At 35.2% G+C, this 22,978-nt stretch overlaps 1 protein-coding gene across 5 annotated transcripts in view; it reads left to right on the forward strand.

The window, feature by feature from the left end:
- The window catches only part of LOC141397795 (myogenesis-regulating glycosidase), a 76,109-nt gene that overhangs the window by 28,823 nt on the left and 24,308 nt on the right, over positions 1 to 22,978 (forward strand). The window contains exon 1 of one of the 5 annotated variants that reach the window (XM_073974527.1): positions 16,735 to 17,303. The exons of 2 other annotated variants lie outside the window; for them this stretch is intronic. In XM_073974527.1, the coding sequence (XP_073830628.1) occupies positions 17,097 to 17,303 (207 nt within the window). In that variant the 5' untranslated portion in view covers positions 16,735 to 17,096. Of the gene's footprint in view, positions 1 to 16,734; positions 17,308 to 22,978 lie in introns of those variants that run through there. 2 more of the 5 variants (XM_073974528.1, XM_073974531.1) reach the window with 2 other exon arrangements.

Consider the following 22,978-nt stretch of genomic DNA (forward strand, 5'->3'; position numbering starts at 1 on the left):
AATTTTACTTTTGCGCCTCCTTGTACAATATTTAGCAAAGTAACTTAAAATAAATGAAAATGTTACTTTCCTTTCAATTTCTCGTTTTTATTCATTTGTAAAAATGCACGCCACAGCTAATTTGTTGTCGCCGGAAAATGAACGTTATGGGGACAAAATTTGAAGGTGTCAGGCGAATGTTGTCATACGTAATGTAAAAATTGCATCTGGCAACGCGACATGACTCGCAATACAGAATAGACCCATAAATCTTTGTTTGGCGATGAAGCACAATTCTATAGCACTGGGAAAAACTGGCCGACGCTCAAAGATGAAGGTCGTCCAAATACGGCCGTTGTGCCAGAAAACATTGATGCCGTGAGTGAACTGGCAAGGCAAGATCGTCATGTGGCATACTGTGAAATAGAGGCATCCTTGGGCATTTCTTCCACTAGAATATATTCGAAATTGCATGAACACATATCCGTAAAAAAAGTTTTGTTCTCGTTGGATTTAAAAATTTCTCAAAAAAATGCTCGTGTCAATTCGCGCAAAGAAATTTGGAAAAAATTAAAATCACGGTACTTTAAAAGACGTTCATAAGATCGTCACAGGTGATGTATCATGGAGCTATGCGTACGAGCCCGAAACTAAACAGGACCGTGTGGGTCTTCGAAGACGAGCCAAATCTAACGAAAGTAGTTCGAGATAGAAGCACTTCGAAGCAAATGGTCGCTTGTTTCTTCAACAAAACTGTGGCGACTATTCCGCTGAAAAACGTAGGACGATCAATTCTGAGTAATACACTACAATTTGTTCGGAGAAATTCGAAAACGAACAAGAGAAAACCATTTTATAACCTCCACCATACATAGTATGGAGGTTATAATTAAATTTCTCATTCCGTTTGTAACACTTTGAAATATTTATCGGAGACGCTATAAAGTATGTATATTCTTGATCAGGGTAAAATTCTAAGTCGATATAACCAAGTCCGTCTGTCCGTCCGTCTGTTGAAATCAAGATACAGCTTGCAATTTTTAAGATAGAGCTTTATAATTTGTTATAGAAGTTTCTAATACACCTATGATGTTTGGTATTGCAAATGGGCTACCATAGTACCATAGAACGGTACCACCAGATTTTCGGTATTTTGAAGGTTTTAGTTTCACCACCGAAATGTTTGAAATTTGTTACTTAGTATTCGTTGGTGTATAAAACTTTCCCACAGAATTTTGTCGGTATAGGTCCCGATTTTCGGTACTTTGAAGTTTGTGGCATCAATATTCCCCCGAAATTGTTGAAATTTGGTATTTAGTGTTCGTTGGGGGTATGAAACTTTGCACCTGAAATTTGTCAGTATAGGTCAACGCCTTCATATAGCCCCATAGAAGTACATCCCAATTTTGGATATTTTGAAGGTTGTGACCTCAATATTGCAACGAAATGACTGAAATTTGGCATTTAGTCTTCAAAAACATTTGGTACTTAGTCTACGTTGGAGTTAAAAACCTTTCCGACTGAAATTCGTCGGTGTAGGTCCACGTTTCGATATTGGCCTCATAGAACGGTAACTTCCGATTTTCGTAATTCTTAAAGTTGTGAGGTCAATATCCCACCGAAATTACTAAAAATTGTTATTTAATTTTCCATGGGGTTATAAAATCTTCCAGAAAAGATTTATCAGTACAGGTCCACGTCTTTCTATATCCCCCATACAAGCGTACCTCTTGATTTTCGGTAATTTGAAGGTTTTAGCCACTTACCGAAATATTGGAAGTTTGAGTCTAAAAACGTCCCCCAGAAATTTGTCCGTATAGATCGATGTTTTGATGTAGCCCCCATAGAACCGTACCTCCGGGCTCCCATGCGTACGTCCCTCCCTTGTGTACGTCCCTGACTGTTACTTTCAACGGCGTGACAATAGCAAATATGAAGATGTGCACGTGTTAATTTAACCGGTAATTTATAGAGTAACCCAAAAGTGATACTACGAATACTCTCAGCCGAGGAGGCACAACCATAAATTACGATGAGCGATGTACCAGATGTCGTCCGAAACGCGAAAATATCCACACTGAATCTCAGTGCATGTGAATTGGGACCACTGCATTTGTTTGACTGCCCGCTAAACCCAGTAACATGACTACTGATTCTTTATGGACACAGGTTGCAGAATTGCAGTCTGGACTCAATGGAGTACTGCAATAAAAGAAGGTCTTTAGAAGTTATTATATTTCTATTGAAGCTAGAGGAAGTGTAGTAGTCTGTCGCTTGAAACACCATTCAAGGTATTTAGAAAACCTTCTACGCCTTCTGGAAGTCGTGGATAGGGGCATCTGTTTCTCGAAAGTCCTGTAAAATAGTTCATCTATTTATGTGACCTTATATCTCTGGAGGATCCTTTTCGTAGAAAATTTCGACCTTCTATCTCTCCTCCTTCCAAGAGGAGATGACATTTTTCAGCTGTTACTTTCAACGGCGTGACAATAGCAAATATGAAGATCTGCACGTGTTAATTTAACCGGTAATTTATAGAGTAACCCAAAAGTGATACTACGAATACTCTCAGCCGAGAAGGCACAACCATAAATTACGATGAGCGATGTACCAGATGTCGTCCGAAACGCGAAAATATCCACACTGAATCTCAGTGCATGTGAATTGGGACCGCTGCATTTGTTTGACTGCCCAGTAACATGACTACTGATTCTTTATGGACACAGGTTGCAGGATTGCAGTCTGGACTCAATGGAGTACTGCAATAAAAGAAGGTCTTTAGAAGTTATTATATTTCTATTGAAGCTAGAGGAAGTGTAGTAGTCTGTCGCTTGAAACACCATTCTAGGTATTTAGAAAACCTTCTACGCCTTCTGGAAGTCGTGGATAGGGGCATCTGTTTCTAGAAAGTCCTGTAAAATAGTTCATCACTTTATGTGACCTTATATCTCTGGAGGATCCTTTTCGAAGAAAATTTCGACCTTCTATCTCTCCTCCTTCCAAGAGGAGATGACATTTTTCAGCTTCGACATGTTCTGCAAAAATGTCGCTCAGAAAATTTTAGGTATGGCTCTTATTGACAACTAATCGATATTGTCGCGTTTTCATGGTCCTTTTTTCATTTATCCAGTTTTTGTTGAGAAAAAAATTATATTTTGTTTTTCTGTATATTCGTTTTTTGTTGGTTGTTGGTTACAGAATATGAACAAAAACAGGGTAACTGTCGGAAGATATGTCTTATCAAAAATAAGCCAAAACAACAGCGAACGAAGATATAACGCTAATTTCTGATGGCTTATAGGGTCGCCAGTGAAAAATTCATCACGCCATAACTCAAAAGTTCGACTCACGGCGGATCTGCTCTTTGGGGTTCTGTATATACTCATCTAGGGCTTTCACCCCCAAAAGGAATTTTCCACCCTCACCCCCAAATTTCGGTTCACAGTGTTATTGAAAAGAAAATAGTTTAACAACTAACTCCATTGTGCCGCCCAGTAGTATATATCGTCACCATAAATGCCCGAAGACGTAACCGACATGAAAATCGAAATTCGTTTTTTGACGTAATCTGATACATAAAGTTAAAATACATGATCTGGCAAAATTTCAAGCTTCTACGTTCAAAAACAACGATTCTATTCAAGAAATGGCATTTCGGAAAATGGGATAATATTGCAGATTTTGTTGTAATGGAGGATCTCAAAACTAAGCACTTCAGCGGTTTTGGTTTCACTACCAATTCCCCTTCGTATATGATCGATAATATCCCATATACTCGCCTTCATAAGATTAATATTCCATAAAACAGCTTTTAAATTTATAACGTTTTTTGCTTCTCCTGTAAAGTTTTGGTTTTGTGGGTTACGTCTTCGGGCATTTATGGTGACGATATGTATTATTTTGTAGGTCTTATATTCAATATTCTGTCTTGCTCTTTTCAATTCATTTTAACAAGCTTTGTTTTATATAGAACATTATGGGAATGGATACATTTAGGAATTTTAATTTTGTGAAATTGTTGTTAATAATATTCAACTGAATAATAATATTTTTATTGTTTTCAGTGTGTGAATTTTAAATTATTCGAATGAAATCACCCATGTAAATCAAATTATAATGTGATTTATTTAATTAATTTTTAATTTGATTTGCCATCGAAGATCAGACAAACAATAAAAATTATGACTGAATATTTTAGCTGCAATTAATGTCTTGTTTATAGGTCATTGGTTCACAATAAATAAATAACAAATGTGTTGATTTTACTCACTCTCGGCTTCGAAAATGACAAAAAGCTTATAAAATGACGAATGTTTTATTATTCATCAGTGAAAATAATTACTCAGAAAAAACACCAGAAATCATTTAAATCATTTCGTTTAACGACTTGATATCATATATATTAAGTAATAAAAATAGTATATATGACAATTAACAGATGGAACTTAATGCTGTATAAATATGCATAGTTTGAGTTTAGTTTATTAAAAATCAAAATTTGCCTGAAAGTATACTTTAAAATTGTAATATTTAAAACAATAGTTCTGTTAACTAACATACAGAGTAAATATCATCACATAGCATAGACTAATTAATGTATAGGCAAAGAAATACTCATGTTATACGCGGCGTTGTGACTCAAACCAAATAACTCATCATTTTTCGAAGACAATTTTTGCGGGTTAATTGCAAGATTTTGTTCATTGTTTTTATGTGAAGATGTAGATCCGGCTAAAGACTATCCAAATATTGTATTTTACCAGAATAAATAGTTTAAACATTTATAGTTATTGCCATTTTAAAAATTGAGTGCATATTAAGCATACTCAATTCGAACATACCCAGCTAACATTTTAACAGAATTTCTGAAAAAATATCCAATTCTGATGCCGAATTCGTACCGAATTCGGTACGAAAGTTGTATGGACCTGGTCACCGAATTCGGAAAGAATTTTCTAAGGAAATTCTTAAAAAATATTAGAGTTTCGCGACGAATTCCGTCCGTATTCGGAAGTAAATTCTTGGAAAATTCGGAGAAAAATTTTGATTTTCTGACAGAATTCGGTCCGAATTCGGAAGAAAATTCTGGAAAACTCGATGAAAAATTTAGATTTGCTTGAGAAAATCCGTCCGAAATCGGAAAGAAATTCTGGAAAAATTCGGAGAAAAGTTCAGATTTTCTGAAAAAATCGGAAACAATTCTGACGCTGACGCCACGTGTCGTATTGTACAGAACAAACCCCATTTAGAGACAATTTTCTTTCAATGTGCTATTTATGGAAGATTCTAATTTCAAACTTTCTAATGATTTTGCCTGTTGTTATCATTTTATGATTAACAGTAGAACAATATGCAGAAGTATACTTCTACATATATGTTGAAGCTATCAACACTAGCTTCAATTAGTCTATGCAACACTGAAAATGCAAACAACTTCTAGTATGGATTTTTTGAAAGTACATATTTAGACTACAAAAACCCTAGTTGGCTTTTGTCCTGTCAGATCCAGTTCGGATTTTATGGCCTCATCTAAACCGGGCTAAATCTACACTTTTTTGCATTTATCAGGCCTTTACCTCAGAAAGGAATAGGAATTTGGCCTTGGTGTCTTTAGCAATATTGTAGCCCTAAGTAGAACTTATCTTTTGAAGAAACCACATAAGAAAAACTCCATCTAGGGCATCAAAATCTATAAAATATAGAAAAATTTGCATAATTGCTGAAATTCTGGTCAGTATCGGCTAAACTATTGGGAGTTGAACCAAGTAACCTTTTGGAAAAATCTTCCAAATAAAGTTCTCAACAATTCTTTAGAACATTCTGAAACTCTAAAATGCTTTCTTCATGTTGTTTCAGCGGTATTTTGCATCATATCTTTTACAACACGTATTTCAAACACAGTTCACACCAACAGTTTATTCTCGCATTTCGGATTTCACTACATTATTGACATTTTTATTAAATCGTCGTTGAAAAATATACTGAAAACAACGGTATAGAGGCATTTTACAACAATGACATTTTCTGAAGAGTTGTGTATTACATTCCAGGGAATATTTTTCCAGAAAATATTCAGAAAAAATTAACGGTTTTGGGGATACGGTGCGAAATGTATAAAAATTGTGGTATTTTTGCATATATTTTGAAATTTGAGGCAATAAATGTAGTTTTTCGTGTTCATTATTTTCCAAATATTGTATTCTTGTCCTTATCTACAAATTTGCTTCAGAGGTCAGAAGAAGATTCGCATTAGTTTCAGAGATATAGCCCCGAATTTCTTTAAAAAGTCAATATTTAACCATGTTTAGATGAGGCCATAAAATCCGAGCTGGATCTGACACAACAAAACCCAACTAGGGGTTCTCGTCGTTTGGGTCTGTACTTTCAAAAAATCCTCAGTTCGAATTGTTTGCACAAGATCACCTTAAAAATGTTGCACAGTGTTATTAAATGTAGCATTTATATTAAAAAAATTTTAAAATTATATATGCGAATTTTATGACCTGTCATTTTGCTCTTCGACATCAAACGAAAAAAAATCGCTTAGAAAATCCATTAGAAATCGGAACGAATTCGGAATGACGATTCTTAAGATTTTTTAGAAAATGTGCAGAGATTCTTAAAATAAACTTATAGAAAATCGGTCAAATTTCTAGGAAAATATTAGAGAAATCGGTCACAATTCTAAAAAATATTCAGAAAATCTCAGAAAAAATCTGATATCAGAGCCCGATTTCAGGTATTTGCTGCACCAAACACGCTATATATGTTTGATTTCGATGAAATATGGAATGTGTGCCTGAATTAGGACAAGAAATAAGTGTGCCAACTTATACCGAAATCGGTTCAGATTTGGATATAGCTTCCATATACGCTATATACGTCCGATTTTGATGCAATATGGAATGTGTAACAGAATACGGTCTAGAAATAAATGTGCCAAATTACGTCGAAATCGGTTCAGATTTGGATATAGCTTCCATATATAGTTTCGGCCGATTTGACGTATTTGCGACACCAAACACGCTATATACGTCCGATTATGATGCAATATGGAATGTGTAACTGTATTCGGTCTAGAAATAAACGTGCCAAATTACATCGAAATCGGTTCAGATTTGGATATAGCTCCCATATATATTTTCGGCCGATTTGATGTAATTGCTGCACCAAACAAGCTATGTACGTCCGATTTTGATGACATTTTGACTGTTTGGCTGAACTCGGTCTAGAAATAAGTGTACCAAATTATATCGAAATCGGGTCAGATTTGGATATAGCTCGCATGTACATATATTTTCGCCCGATTTCACGTATTTGCTGCACGAAACACCCTATATCTGTCCAATTTTGATGAAATTAGGAATGTGTGACGGAGTTTTGTCTAGTAATAAGTGCACCATATTACATAGAAATCAGTTCAAATTGATATATATCTCCTATATATATTTTACATATTCACAGTGGTGTAGGGTATCATATAGTCGGTCCCTCCCGACTATGATCCTTTCCTTACTGGTTCGTATTCATTTTTTGGAAAATAACTTCAAAACCTAGAATTTTCTAGCCAAATTGCCTACGAAGGGACCTTAATCACAATCATGCCAAAATTACGTCAGGAACATCATTTTTATGCCCTCAGCATTTATGCTAACGAGGGTATATATACACTTTCATACGGGCATAATGTGCCTCATCGAAATAATGGTGTCTGAGTATGTTTGGACGAAATGTGTTTTAGACAATTTGGAGTCGATTTAGAAATGTCCGTTCGTCTGTCTGTCTGGCTGGTGCGCACGATAACGCTCGAACGGATGAACCGAATTGGTCCAAAATTTGGCTTTCGCAATATTTTGTCCAAACTTAGTTTAAGTTCGAAGATGGGTTATATCGGTCCACTCCTTCCGGTACCTCCCCCACAAAAGTTCGAAAATGTTAGGAAAATTTGTGCGCATGATAACTCTTGAAGGGAGTAACCGATTTGGTCCATACTTTGCACATCGTGAACTTTCTACCAAACTTAGATGAGGTTCCAATATTGGCTCAATCGGTCCACGCCTTTGGTGCCCCCACACAAAATTTCGGAAAAGTTCAGTTTAGGACCTGCTCTCGATTCGTTTTTATTTTTGTTGTAAAAACTTGTATTCACGGCCCCCATATGGCGGTACAAGTTTCATAAGGGGCAAAATCAAACTTCCTGAGAAAATAGCCTTAATGGTTCAAAAAACCCCTATGACACCGTGTGTAGTGGTTGGAGCGCAAGATAACTCTGCCGATTCGATCCAAAATTTGGTGTTAACAATATTTTGTCCAAACTTAGTTTAAGTTCCAAGATAAGTATATCGGTTCACTCCTTCAGGTACCTTCCCCACAAAAGTTCAAAAATGTTCGCAAAAATTATACGCTCGATAATTCTGAATGACCGAATTGGTCTAAACATTACACATCCTAATATATCTACCAGATATAGATCAGGTTTGAATATGGACTATATATGCCCATTCCATAGGGTACCTGCCACACAAAATTTCGGATAAGTTCTCTTTAAGACCTGCTCTTGACTAACTTTGATTTCTGTTGAAGCAACTTGCAATCGCTGTCTCAATTACAACGGTAAATGTTTTTTCAGTGGCAACTCCACACTTCTTGGGAAAACAGCCCGAAAGTTGTAAAAAACCCCTATGGAACCATATGTACTAGCTGGAGAGCACTATAACTCTCGAACTGATAAACCGATTTGGTCCAAAATTTGGCCTTCGTCATACTTTGCCCAAACATAGTTTAACTTCTAAAATGGTCCATAATGATCCTCTGTTTAGGATACCTCCCCCACAAAAGTTCAACATTAGTGTCCAAGTGCAGTTTAGGGTCTGTTCGGAGATCCTTTGCAAATTTTTACCGATGATGTTTTTAGTGGTCCTGGTATACTGGTCCAACAGGTTTACGATAACCCCCTGAAATGACTAGAGGGCGCGATATCTGTCGAAGAAATATGACACTCAAAATAAGATCCACTTCCATAATGCACTATGTCGGTCCATTCCCTCCTCCGCAAAATTTTTGAACTTTAATCCTAATCCACATTTTTGTCGGTAAGTTCAAATGTCCAAAAAGTGCCACAACATTCTGAAAAAACCCTAAATACATACGATCTGTCCGTAGATGAAAGTTCCAATTCACATAGGCTGAGGGTAATCTATGTCGACAAGGCCGACTGATACATTTTTACTTGTTTCTTCGGAATCAAAGACAAAACTACTGAAAATGATAGAGAACCAATTATTCATCCATTCTGATGACTAAAATTGCATAAAAAACGAAAATTTTGGAAATTATTAATCGATTATTGTGGTGCATCATTTTCAATGCACAATTTAAAAATGCTTTTCGATAAAATTTTAGTATAACGGTACTGTAAACGGAATATTTTTGTATGCCATCTTAAAGACAACTTTTCAGCCTACAAAATTGTTTTTCGAATTGTTAAAAAAATTTCAACTCGTTTCGAAGTTATCAACGTTTACAGTTTTCATTTCATGTTGCATAATTTTCAGTGGGTACCAACATATTTTTTTATGTTAGAACATATTTTTTATGGGTGGAGAGAGTCTTTTTGTCAAAGAGAGTAACAACAGGGCTCTTGCGGCTGCGGAATACTGTTTTATAATAAAGCAGACGGTGTAATAGCAGACGCAGCAGCTTTGGTGGTTGGTATACGGTAATACAAGTGTGTTTCGTTCTTTGTTGTTGTTAACCAACGTAGCAAGTGAAGAGGGAAAGAAAAAATGTTTATTATGTTGTTATTTTTTCTTCAGTTTTCTAAATGCAATCGTTGAGTAAAGTCGGTAAAGCGATTGAATAAATCAGTGTTTTGTGTTTTCTTAAGGAAATTGTGTTTTTTAAGTTAATTAAATGTCCAATACATTTTATAATTGGAAATTTTATAACTGAATCAAAAAGGTGAATGGAAATATTTTATTGGGCAAGAAAGAAATCGCATTTAATATTGGTAATTAAATCAATACATTTTGGATATACGTACATACATATGTATATTTGAAATATTTGATTCCAGATGCTGAAGAATTGCTTAGCAATTGTAGCTAAAATTCTCAAAATACAGATCATTACAGCTTGTTCGGTTAAAAATTGCAGCTAAAATTCTCAAAATACCGTAAATAGGGAGACACCGTTATATGGGGGCTATACTAAAACATGGCCCTATGTTGACGATGTTTCGTTGGAGATGTTTTATGACCACTGAGAATTTCAAATGTCAAATTACACATATTTCGGTTAAAAACTGTAGCTAAAATTCTCAAAATACCGACAATCGGGAGGTACCGTTATATGGGGGCTACACCAAAACATGGACCTATGTTGAGGATGTTTGGTGGAAATGTTTCATGACCACTGAGAACCTCAAATGGCAAATTACAGCTAGTTCGGTTAAAAATTGTAGCTAAAATACTCAAAATACCGAACATCGAGAGGTACCGATATATGGGGGCTATACCTAAACATGAACCTATGTTGACGATATTTCGTGGAGATGTTTCATGACCACTGAGAACCTCAAATGTCAAATTGCAGATAGTTCGGTTACAAATTGTGGTTAAAATTCTCAAAATACCGAAAATCGAGAAGTACTGTTATATGGGGGCTATACCAAAACATAGACCTATGTTGACGATGTTTGGTGGAGATATATCGTGACCACTGAGAACCTCAAATGGCAAATTACAGCTAGTTCGGTTAAAAATTGTGGCTAAAATTCTCAAAATACCGAAAATCGGGAGGTACCGTTTTATGGGGACTATACCAAAACATGGGCCTATGCCCATGTCCTTTGGGATATAAGTATATTGATCACTAGGAACTCTAAGTGCCAAATTATAGCTAATTCGGTCTGCACTGATGCGTTATGTTCTATTATTCGTATATTGTGTCGGAGATATAAGCCAATTAAAAAAAATCATTAGGTGTACGACTTTCGCTTGGAGCCACTGTATATATGTAGGTCCACATAGTATAGCTATACTTTGTGTGAAATATATACGGTAATGCTGTCAATATTAATCCACCCGCATATTCGCATATGCAATTCGTACCTTTATTTTATCTGAGTCACACAGAAGAAATTACTTTTATTTCCCATTTTCAAAACAATTACAATGTTTATTCTTGCTGACGTCATTTTGTTTGAAAAACACCTAGAGAAACACCTTACCAAACACAATCACTGTTATCAAAATTCCACAAATAAATTGTATATCAAAATTCAATCAATTTATGAAATCAATGAAAACATTTTTAATGACATACTTGTGGTAAAAACACAAGTTGCCCTCCTCTACCTTATCAACCAATTGAAATGCCAGTCATAAACAAATAAAAATTCAGATTATCAACAGCAAAAAAAGAAAAATCAGCATGGAAATGAGTCGAATATTGACAACAATTTCCTCCACTAACCAGAAATCTTTCCGGCGTCCATACTTCTCAATAAATAAATTTAATGGCGATTTTACAATTGCTTTCGTGATGAGCTATTTTCCTACTTTAGGGGTGATAAATTACTTACCGATGATCATTGTTGATCATCGACAGCAACATTTTAAATAACACGCCAACTGTTGTAATAGCTGGAGCTAAGTTTGTATGTCTGAATGACGGCAACAGGCGAATGAACGATATCAAAATTCTCTGAAATGAAAATGCGAATAATTTAAAATAAATTAATTTAATTATAGTCATAAACAAATGTATGGTGGTGATGGCGGGTGTGCGAATAATCGTGGCAATTTAATGAAAAGCTTTTGCTTACAATAGACGCCGTTTGACAAAACACGAACTACCGCCAAGTGCAACAAATTCATTTACATTTGCTTAATAGGGCCTTAAGCTGAAAACACATCCAACGTTTCAGTAAAGTTGGGCATCAATTCTGATAAAAGAATAAAGAATAATTCGATCTATGTTGTCCTTGCTCTTTTATTCTTTTATCAGAAATGACACCCAACTTTATTGAAACGTTGGATGTGTTTTCAGCTTTAGGTTGGTGTAAACGTGACATATATGCTGTCAAAGAAGCCCCTTTTTAAAATACTCATCAATTTATAGGCAGTGTGTGAAGTTAAATTAAATCCAAATTTAAGTTTTTAACTAACTTTCCACACTGCCTGAAAACCATACTTTACAATATGACTTGTGCGATTTTTTCATTATAATTACTTATTTCTCATTTTCGTACAAAACTTATACACAGGTTTAACGCCCGACTATGGTCTTTATTCACTTTTTGCACATGACCTGCCCACAGTGCAAAACGTTAAGAATCTCAAACTGAACATTTTAAGTTTAAGAAATGTATCTCGCAATTAATGGGTGTGTGAACTTTGACGTTTTAATTGGAATAATTTAATTATTAAGATTTCATTGACACTGAATGATACATCAAATTTTTTTAAAGAAATTTGTTTTTTTTTCGAAATTACGAGGAACTGTTAGTCTCAAATTAGAATAAGCTAAGTTTGTTTGCGGTAATTCTAAGTTTATCGGTGAGAGAGGGCGCTGCAAAGGGCAGTGTTGTCATCAACTCTACTTCTCTCTCCACTGATTCATTATTTCCGCAAGTAAATTAGCCTCATGTAGTTTGAATTTTTCTCCGAAAATCATCAATCGATTGAATAGATTTTCTATCAATATTTAAATATGAATTCAGATATTTTTCATATAATTTTTTATTTTCAGCAACGAAATGCGTGCTTTTTGCATTCGTATATAAATAATAACAGATAAACATACATACATACATACATACATATATAAACATGTAATAGGGTATAACGTAAAATATACTTTATAGTCCAAGATAAAGTTGGATTATAATGAGTGAATGTAATTTTCAATTGTATAGCTCTTCGTAACCTGGGGCCTAATTACGACATTCGATTCGATCGAGTATTTGCTCGTGAATGAAAAAATCGAACTATAAAAACCTATTCGCGCCACCAACCGTACATTTACTAAGGTAGATGCATTAGCAATCTGTTACAACAATAGCTCTGTTCCTTTACGTGCAAGTTTTACCACTTTTTACTAGAAAAGTGTTCCTTTACTTCAGGCACCGTACAATTCATATGTGAGTAGTTTTCAACGTTTACTACTTTTTCCGGTTTTACCATTTTCAAAAGTAAAGGAACAGATCAAATGTCAAAACGGTTTACAAATATAAATCATTTCATACATTTTTCTAACACAACTTCATTCCAAAATTATTACCCAAAGTATTATTCAACGATTTCAGCAATTACTTACATTCTTTCATTAATAATTTTGTTTTTTTAGTTTTTGCTTTAAAATAAACACATTTTTACCATCTACTTTCTTAATGAACACATAGGTTTTCATAGTTCGATTTTTTCATTCACGAGCCAATACTCGATCGAATGTCGTAATTAGGCCCCTGATTGTAACTATGCCGATGTGTAGCTGATACGTTTAAGCATTGTGGGAGGACTAAAAGTATAGTCCTCCCTGACAGTCGAAATATTAGTATAGCGGCTACTTTACTCGATGACCTTCAGTCAGTCCACTATGTTCATCTTGGATAGATTTGGAGATGATAATGCCAATATTTTATGGTTATTGATTGTTGAATTGAAGATTTAGAAAAGTAGTAAAAAGTAGTAGTTTCGGGGATATAGATGAGCTATTGATCGATGGTTTGTAATCTGACATTTGTGTGGGGCATTCAAGGATTACCAAACCTATGCTCCTCTGTCAGTCCAAAAGTTCCTGTGAGACCTTGCCTGGTGGGCGTCCACCTTAATATGAAGGGTATAACAACATTTGTCATTCTTTTTGTAAAACATTGAAATATCCGTCGGAGACCCTATGAAGAATATACACAGTACTCTTGAACTAACTTTAAATGAAAGGAGCTGAAACTACAATGGTTACAGATGAGAAAAATAAATAAACGCCTGAGCACTTTTTAAACAAATCGCGGTCAAAGTTCACATTTTAAGTTTTTTTAGTTTTTCACGATTTTGCTGGGAAACTAAAAGTCCTATAAAAATGGAACTAAACAAGTAAAAAGTATCAGTCGGCTTTGCCTACAGAGATATACCATCAGCCTGTGTAAATTGAAACACAAAAAACTTATGTATTTAGGGGGTTTCAAAATTTAGGACGTATGAACCTATAAAAATGTTGATTAGGATTAAAATTCAAACGTTTTGCGGAGGAGGTACTTAAAAGAATAGACCAACATAGATCATGGGGATGCCATGGGGGTTTTTGCAACCTACGGACTTTTTTCTCAAAAGAAGTATGGACTTGCCCCTGGAAAAACTTTTACCATCGTAATTGAGGCAGCGAATGTAAGTTGCTTCAACAAAAATCAAAGTGATTCGAGAGCAGGTATTAAAGTGAATTTATCCGAAATTTTGTGTGGGAGGTACCCGAAGGAGTGGACAAATACAGTCCATATTCAGACAAGATCTATGTCTGGCAGATATATTACGATGTGTAAAGTATGGACCAAATCGGTCACCCCCTTCAAGAGTTATAGTGCGCAAATTTTTGAACTTTTTGTGGGGGAGGTACCTGAAGGAGTGGACCGATATGGCTTATCTTTGAACTTAAACTATATTTTGACAAAATATTACGAAGGCCAAATTATGGACCGAATCGGCAGATCCTTTCGAGAGTTATCTTGAGCTTCACCAAATACACACGGCGTCACAGGGTCTTTTTGTAACTTTCAGGCTATTTTCTCAGGAAGTATGGACTTGCCCCTGATGAAACTTGTACCGTCGTATGGGGGAAGTGAATATAAGTTGCTACAACAAAAAACGAATCGATTCAAGAACAGGTGCTAAACTGAACTTCTCCGAAATTTTGTGTGGGCGGTACCCGAAGGATGAACCGATTGAGTCCATATTGGAACCTCACCTAAGTCTAGTAGGAATTTGATGATGTGCAAAGTATGGACCAAATCGGTTACTCCCTTCAAGAGTAATCGGGCGCACAAATTTTCCGAACATTTTCAAACTTTTGTGGGGGAGGTACCGGAAGGAGTGGACCGATATAACCCATCTTCGAACTTATAATAAGTTTGGACGAAATGTTGCGAAAGCCAAATTTTGAACCGAATCGGTTGATCCGTTCGAGAGTTATCGTGCGCTCCAGCCAGACAGACAGACGGACGAACATTGCTCAATCGACTCCAAATTGTCTAAAACACATTTCGTCCAAACATACTTGGGGTCTAAAACCATTATTTTGATGAGGCACATTTTGCGCGTATGAAAGTGTATATACCCTTTCTAGCCTAAAGGCTGAGGGTATAAAAATGTTGCTAGGAAAATTTTATGTAGGGTCGGTCCACTAGGACAGGAAATCGATATTGTCATGTTTTCATTGTCCTTTTACCCGATACTTTCTCTTTAAAGTCCATTTTTGTTATACCTTACTTTAAGAAAAGTGGGGAATAAAGTTAGCATTACCAGAGATTAATTATTACATCTGTCATTTAAAATAAATTAGAGTTGGGTAATCTAGGTCCTAGTTCCTTGTACTAGTTCCAAAACGTATGAGTAACATCATGAAATATAAAGTGTGATATTAAGTATACGCAGTTTGTTCAAAGATCTTTACTTCCATTTTGTGTCACAGGGTATTCAGTAAGATTTCCCATAAAGACCACAATGTCTTTAATAGAAGACAAGGATGACTTTTCATAAAAAAAGATGAGAATACCAATAGATCTTTGTGGGAAGACCAGTAAGACTTCCGACGAAAGAGGTTAAAGGTCCAAGCTTAATTCGATTGTCATAGAACTTTACTCTCGTTTGCAAAAATGTAACGAATCAATTGGATCAACAAAATAGGAATGAATAGACTACAATTAAGAGGGTAGTAAATATCCTGTGAATTGTCCTTTAACTTAGTATAATATATAATTTGCATATATATTTTCTTATGCCTTTCTTTTAAAATAAATAATGATTTAAAAAAAAAAGTTATTGTTCCAAATTTAATGTTATATTTCTATAACGTAGAAAAAATGTTGGCCAGAGTCGAGTTATTTTTTTCGACTCAGACACCGACTCCAGCAAAATTGCTCGACTCCCACTTATAGACTCCAACTCCGACTCCGAAACCCTGGTTGCAACATTAAATATGTATCATGACAGAACTACCAGGTAGTGGTATCACACCAGCTGATCGAATATGAAAAGTCAAATCCCTTTATAAAAAAATTATTTTTGTTGTAATTTCCCCAACAACATAAAGAAAGTTTTGACATAACATATTCAAAATTTTACGATGCCACTACCTGGGTAATTGTGCCATGATATGTATACACCCAAAACCTTTTATTATTCTTTCAAGAGTTTTCAGTGCGGCTCCAAGTTACCATGAAAAAAAAAAATCGGTAATCCACTGTGCGGCGTGGCCGTATAACTAGTGCAAATTTGAAACAAAAGAAATCAGTAAAAATAATTATTAAATAAAATAAACTAAATTCATAACAAAACAAAAATAATGAACAATAAGCAAGAGCAAAAAGGTGGAACAAACTCTAAATGTTAACAATCTAATCCAAACGGATATGATGTGATAGTGACGCAACGATCACTAAGTGTTAATCATAATGAAAACAATTAGTTGTCAGAAAAAAATTATCTAATAACAACCCATTGTGCAACGATTAAATAATTATTAAAAACATTGTCATTATTTGTTATTATTGCTGCTGTTCGGTTGAGCGATATCAAACCAAAACGCCAATCAGTCAACCGCCCAACGCTTAGCTCAACTGTTTTCCTTTTGTAGCGCATACTTGGACGGTCAGTCAGCCAGTTATTACAGTTGTTGTCCGATCGGTGGTGATACAATTCATCAGAAAAACAAACAAAAAGTATTGCGGTCTAAGAATAAAAAAACAAAAACATATTTGAAAACAAAACAAAAATACATAACAAAAATATATAAGTAATAGTGATATAAACAATATTTATATAAAGAAAACAACTGCTGTAACCAAGTGCATTATATATATACTCGTATATAGTTTGTTCTCTATGTAATAGTATTGAATAAAGATGGCATCTTTAGCAAATATTTTCAACCAACAAACCAGTAACGGGAGTGCCAATAATAAAAATTATACGAATCATTCTTTCGGATCGAGTGAAACATTGCAAATATCAAAACGCTTCGATACGCACAAAATGTCGGACGGGTTATCCAATGCAAATTTGAATTATGCGAATTCTAGCTGTGATAGTGTTAAAAATGGTCTAAATAAGGCAGGTACAGAAAAAAAAAATATATGAATTTACTCGTATTCCACAGCAGAATAGTGCATCTATTGGAAAACTAAAAATCAAATAAAAATATGTAAAATTAAAAAAATATATTTGTTGAAATAAAAGAAATGCACTGGTTTGAAACCAATGGAGAATAAATTATATACATAGCATTGAAATAGAGCCTGTCTGCAATAAAATCTTGAACCCAACATAATTTTTGTGTGGGAGGTGTATGAGTGTCATTAAATACCCCGGGAAATATTTGCTTTCCCTAGAAAACAAATTGGAAATTTGGATAGCTATACCTCCAGTATTTGATCATTTTTGGTAATACAATACGAGACAATTGTTGTTGCAGCTTCTACATTTATGTATATGTTTTCATTTCATTGATTCGGGTCTGCCTCCAACTCCAAGTTCGGAAAGCACTCACCTGGATAGTATTAGTCCAAATTGAGAGTGGAGTTAGGTGAGTCGGGTGGGTTGAGCAGTTAAAAAGGAGTTGCGTAGTATGCGGACCGGTGTTTCATGCTGGGCAGATGTCCTGCGTGCCATAAATCTTGGCCCAGTAAGAATTGACAGCTGTTGTTCCTCCGCTGCCACGGATGGGGGGGTGATCTTCGAGGACAACATTCACACTATAGGCTCCTAAAGCCTTAGCGACTGCATCAGTATAATATCTCCCAAACCTACTTGATAAGAACGTTGATTTATGGGGTCTCTTTTGTATCTCTGGACCTCCCTCTCCAGATCACGAAAATCCTCCCTAACTTCCATGGTGGGCTCGGGCATATCCATCAGGTGGTGATTTGGATGGCCTTGCCTATACATCCAAGCAAATATTGCATCGACAACATCCTGCTGTATCGACGCATCGGCAAGATATTGGTCTCCTCATGTAAATAGTCCACTGAAGACATAAGGAGACACCCTGTTCCTGTTCTCAGGGCTGCATTCTGGCAGATTGGCGTATCACTTATGTACGTTAGCAAACCACGATGGCGCCGCATAGCTTACCACAGACCGACAGCAGCGGGACCACCCTGCCCATCTTCCAGGCTTCGGGAACTATTAGGGTGGCTAGCGATAGGTTGAGGATGATAGCACTGTGCAACACTGAAAATGCAAACAACTTCTAGTATGGATTTTTTGAAAGTACATATTTAGACTACAAAAACCCTAGTTGGGTTTTGTCCTGTCAGATCCAGTTCGGATTTTATGGCCTCATCTAAACCGGGCTAAATCTACACCTTTTTGCATTTATCAGGCCTTTATTTCAGAAACGAATAGGAATTTGGCCTTGCTGTCTTTAGCAATATTGTAGCCCTAAACTAGTAGAACTTATCTTTTGAAGAAACTACATAAGAAAACATCCATCTAGGACATCAAAATCTATAAAATATAGAAAATTTTACATAATTGCTGGAATTCTGGTCGGTATTGGCTAAACTATTGGGAGTTGAACCAAGTAACCTTTTGCAAAAATCTTCCAAATAAAGTTCTCAACAATTCTTTAGAACATTCTAAAACTCTAAAATGCTTACTTCATGTTGTTTTAGCGGTATTTTGCATCATATCTTTTACAGCACGTATTTCAAACACAGTTCACACCAACAGTTTATTCTCGCTTTTCGGATTTCACTACATTATTGACATTTTTATTAAATCGTCGTTGAAAAATTTACTGAAAACAACGGGATAGAGGCATTTTACAACAATGACATGTTCTGAAGAGTTGTGTATTACATTCCAGTGAATTTTTTGCCAAAAGAAAATATTCAGAAAAAATTAACGGTTTTGGAGATATGGTGCGAAAGGTATAAAAATTGTTGAATTTTGCATATATCTTGAAATTTGAGGCAATAAATGTTGTTTTTCGAGTTCATTATTTCTCCAAATATTTTTCAGAGATCAAAAGAAGATTCGCATTGGTTTCAGAGATATAGCCCCGAATTTCTTTAAAAACTCAATATTTAACCATGTTTAGATGGGGCCATAAAATCCGAGCTGGATCTGACACAACAAAACCCAACTAGGATTTATTGTCGTTTGGGTCTGTACTTTCAAAAAATCCTCAGTTCGAATTGTTTGCACAAGATCACCTTAAAAATGTTGCACAGTGTAGTTAAATACTCAACTTCCGGATCATCCTGGTGTTTTAGCATCACAATTGAAATTCCGTCAGGTCCAAGCGCTTTGGATGACTTTGCGCCTCGGATAACATCGGCAACATTACCTATCATAAATTGTGGTGGTTCCTCCTCGGAAGCCACCCCGTTAAACATGACAAATGTCCGATCATTTCTCCTACCAGGGTTCGATAACGCCTTAAACGTTGTCCACAATTTACTACAATCGGTTCCATTGGTTTTCGTAAGGTTTTTCATTGAATTATCTTATACGAGTATGTACCATTTTATATAATCTTATATAAACTTCTTAAACAAGTAAATAAATTATCAGTAGGCTTTGCCGACAGAGATGTACCCTCAAGCTGTGTGAATTGAAACATTCATTTTTTGACAATATCGAATCGAATACGGGCTACGAAACCGAAGTCCTTTTCCCCAATAATTATGTATCAGATTTTGTGGCTATATATAAAATTGGCATTGCGATGTGCAAAGTATGGACCATATCGATTACAGTGACATTTTTTGAACTTTTGTATTATTGTATTATTAAGTATGGACTTTCCCCTGAAAAACTTGTACCGTCGTAATGGCAGCAGCGAATACATGGTTCTATTGACATGCCTGCAAACAAAAGGCGCATCTTTCTAAAATGTCAGTTTCCTATCTCAATTTTTTGTGATTGCTGGAGTGATTACCACGGACGGGCATCCATAGATCGAGAGTTATCGTGCACTCCAGCCCTTCAGACGGACATGGCTAATTCGATTCCAAATCGACTGAAACGGATTCCATCCGAACATACTTGGGGTATATTCGTCTGCAAAAATATATAGCATTTTGGACCACGGGATATTCCTGAACATTTTCTGAAAATTGCATGAAATTAGTTTCAGTAGTTTTCAATAAATAATGTATTGAAAACAGTGGGCGTTGTTATCAGTTTTCCAGATATAACATATTTAAAAAAGTTTGCGTGGCCCGGTATTTTGGATCCAAATATGTACCTAGGGTACACATAACCACATTGCCTCCCAAAATGTATGCTAAAACTGATATAATCATTAGGTTGGCTTATACGTATAGCATTTAAAAGAAAGGCCTGGGGAAGGAACCCTACCTCTTCCCAAAATTCATAAAATATACATAACAACGGCAAACATTGAGCTTTTGCTGCAAATTTGATGGAAATCGGTTCAGTAGTATTGGTGATATAACATATAAAAAACAGGGGTGGTAGGGTCTTTAGACCCCAAAAAAGTACTACGGTAAAATTTTCTTTCCATAAAAACCTAAGTTGGGTTATGACGGCATTTGATTTTTATTCATAAAGATATGGCGTTTTTTAAATATGGCAAAGGGAAGTGACCGGGCCATCTCTGTACATTCCATGAAAATTTCAGGAAAATCAGTATTTTTTGTAGAAAAGATTAAAAGTAAAAATGAAAAATAGTGGGCGGTGGATGTGGTCAAATTTTCTTTGCATAAAAACGTAAGTTGGGTTATGACGAACGTTTAAAATAAATAATTATCCAAATCGGTCCAGCCATTCTCAACAGATGACATTACCAACGAACGACCCGCTACTTTGTATGCGGAAAGGATATAAAAAACAAATAAACAATATTTATTTATTTCCATGGCGAACACTGAAAATTGTGTTGCAGTAATACACATTTTAATAAATATTAAATTTTATTTAAGTCTGTTTGCAAAACTTTAATTTGATTTTCAAAAAAAAAAAAAAATAAAATTAAAAAAAAAAAAAAAATCAGCCGTATTTCACCCTTACACATCAACAGGGAGCCACATTTTTTGCGGAAGAATTTGTACGCATTAAAAAAAAACTTATTATATTATCGCTCATACATCACAAAATGGTACCAAATTTAGTACTTTTCATAGTATGCATTTCCAAAGCCAGACTCTCAGAACAAATTTTAAAATTCCAGCTCTATGCCTACAACCGATACATCATTTAGACCGCTTAGGTACTTTTCTTAGGTACGTTAATTCCAGGATTGCAGTTCTATCAGTTCACCCAAATCTAAATTGTATCAAATTTAGTATCATTTAGTACTTTTCGTACCATAAGTACAAATTTCCAAAACTTCGTCAATCCTACATTCCAACAGTAATAATAATTTCTAATATCAGGATTCCGGCGCTATCCGTTCACCCATATCCAAATTGTACCAAATTTAGTACCGTTTAGCACTTTTCGTAACCATAACTACGAATTTCCAAAACTTCCTCCACTCCAACTGTGACTTAATTCCAAATTTCAGGATTCGAGCTCTATCCGTTCACCTATATCCAAATTGTACAAAATTTAGTACTTTTCGACACGTAAAACAGTAATCTTAATTCCAAACTTTAGGTTTCCAACCCTCTCCGTTCGCCCAAATCCAAATTGTACCACCTTTAGTGCAATTTAGTACCTTTCTATCTCATAAGTAAGAATGTTCAAAACTACCTCAAGCGTACAATCCAAAAGTAATCTTAATTCCAAATTTGATGTTTCAGCTCTATCCGTTCAATTTAGTACCATTTAGTACTTTTCGACACGTAAGTATGTATTTCGAAAACTATCTGAATCCTATATTCCAACAATAATCTGAATTTCATATTTCAGGATTCTAGTTCTATCAGTTCCCCAAATCCAAATTTAGTACTATTTAGTACTTTTCGTAAACATAAGTACGAATTTCCAAAACTACCCCCATATCTCAATCCTACACTTCAACAGTAATCGTAATTCCAAAATTCAGATTTCCAGCTCTATCTGTCCACCCAAATCCAAATTGTACCAAATTTAATACCATTTAGTACTTCTCGTACACATAAGTACGAACTTACAAAACCATTTCCTAATATTAACATCACATCCCAACCTTACTTCCCATACCAAATTTCAAATTGCTAACTATAACCGTACCAATTTTAGTAACTTTTAGTACACTTATAGGACGAGTTTCCAAAAACCCTTTGGTACATCTTTCTATCTCTCTGTCAGTGAGAGATCTCTGTCTTAACTTCTGTATGTTTTAAAACTTTAATTGTATTCTAAAATAGTAAAAGTTGCATATTGTTTAAAAATATTTATAAAACAATGTGTATATTTTTGGTTGTACTTGTGTCAATTATGGCTGAGATTAAGAGAAATCGACGCTTAAGTACTGTTTTGTTCTGTATAGATAGCATTTTTAAAGAAATATGGTATAAGGGAAGTGCTCCGCTCTCTCCGAAATTCAACAAAATGTGTAGCCCATTTTAACCTGGGCCATCCCTGTACATTCCCTGACAATTTCAAAGAAATCAGTTCAGTAGTTTTAGTAGAAAAGAAAATGGATTTGGATGTTGGGTGTATTGGAGGTTTTGTCACTGTACCTGATATTGCTGTTTCTTGTCACGAACTTGTTTTATGTTTTACCTTTTGGTTGCAGTTGTAGCTATTTCAACTATTGTGCATAAACGATTATATATACAATTTTTATTTGATCATTATTCTCATTTCCATATATAATTTGGTAAACATTC

The sequence above is a fragment of the Musca autumnalis genome, unplaced genomic scaffold (assembly GCF_047663935.1).
Source record: "Musca autumnalis isolate F117 unplaced genomic scaffold, ASM4766393v1 scaffold_3, whole genome shotgun sequence".
In the NCBI taxonomy this organism is placed as follows: Eukaryota; Metazoa; Arthropoda; class Insecta; order Diptera; family Muscidae; genus Musca; species Musca autumnalis.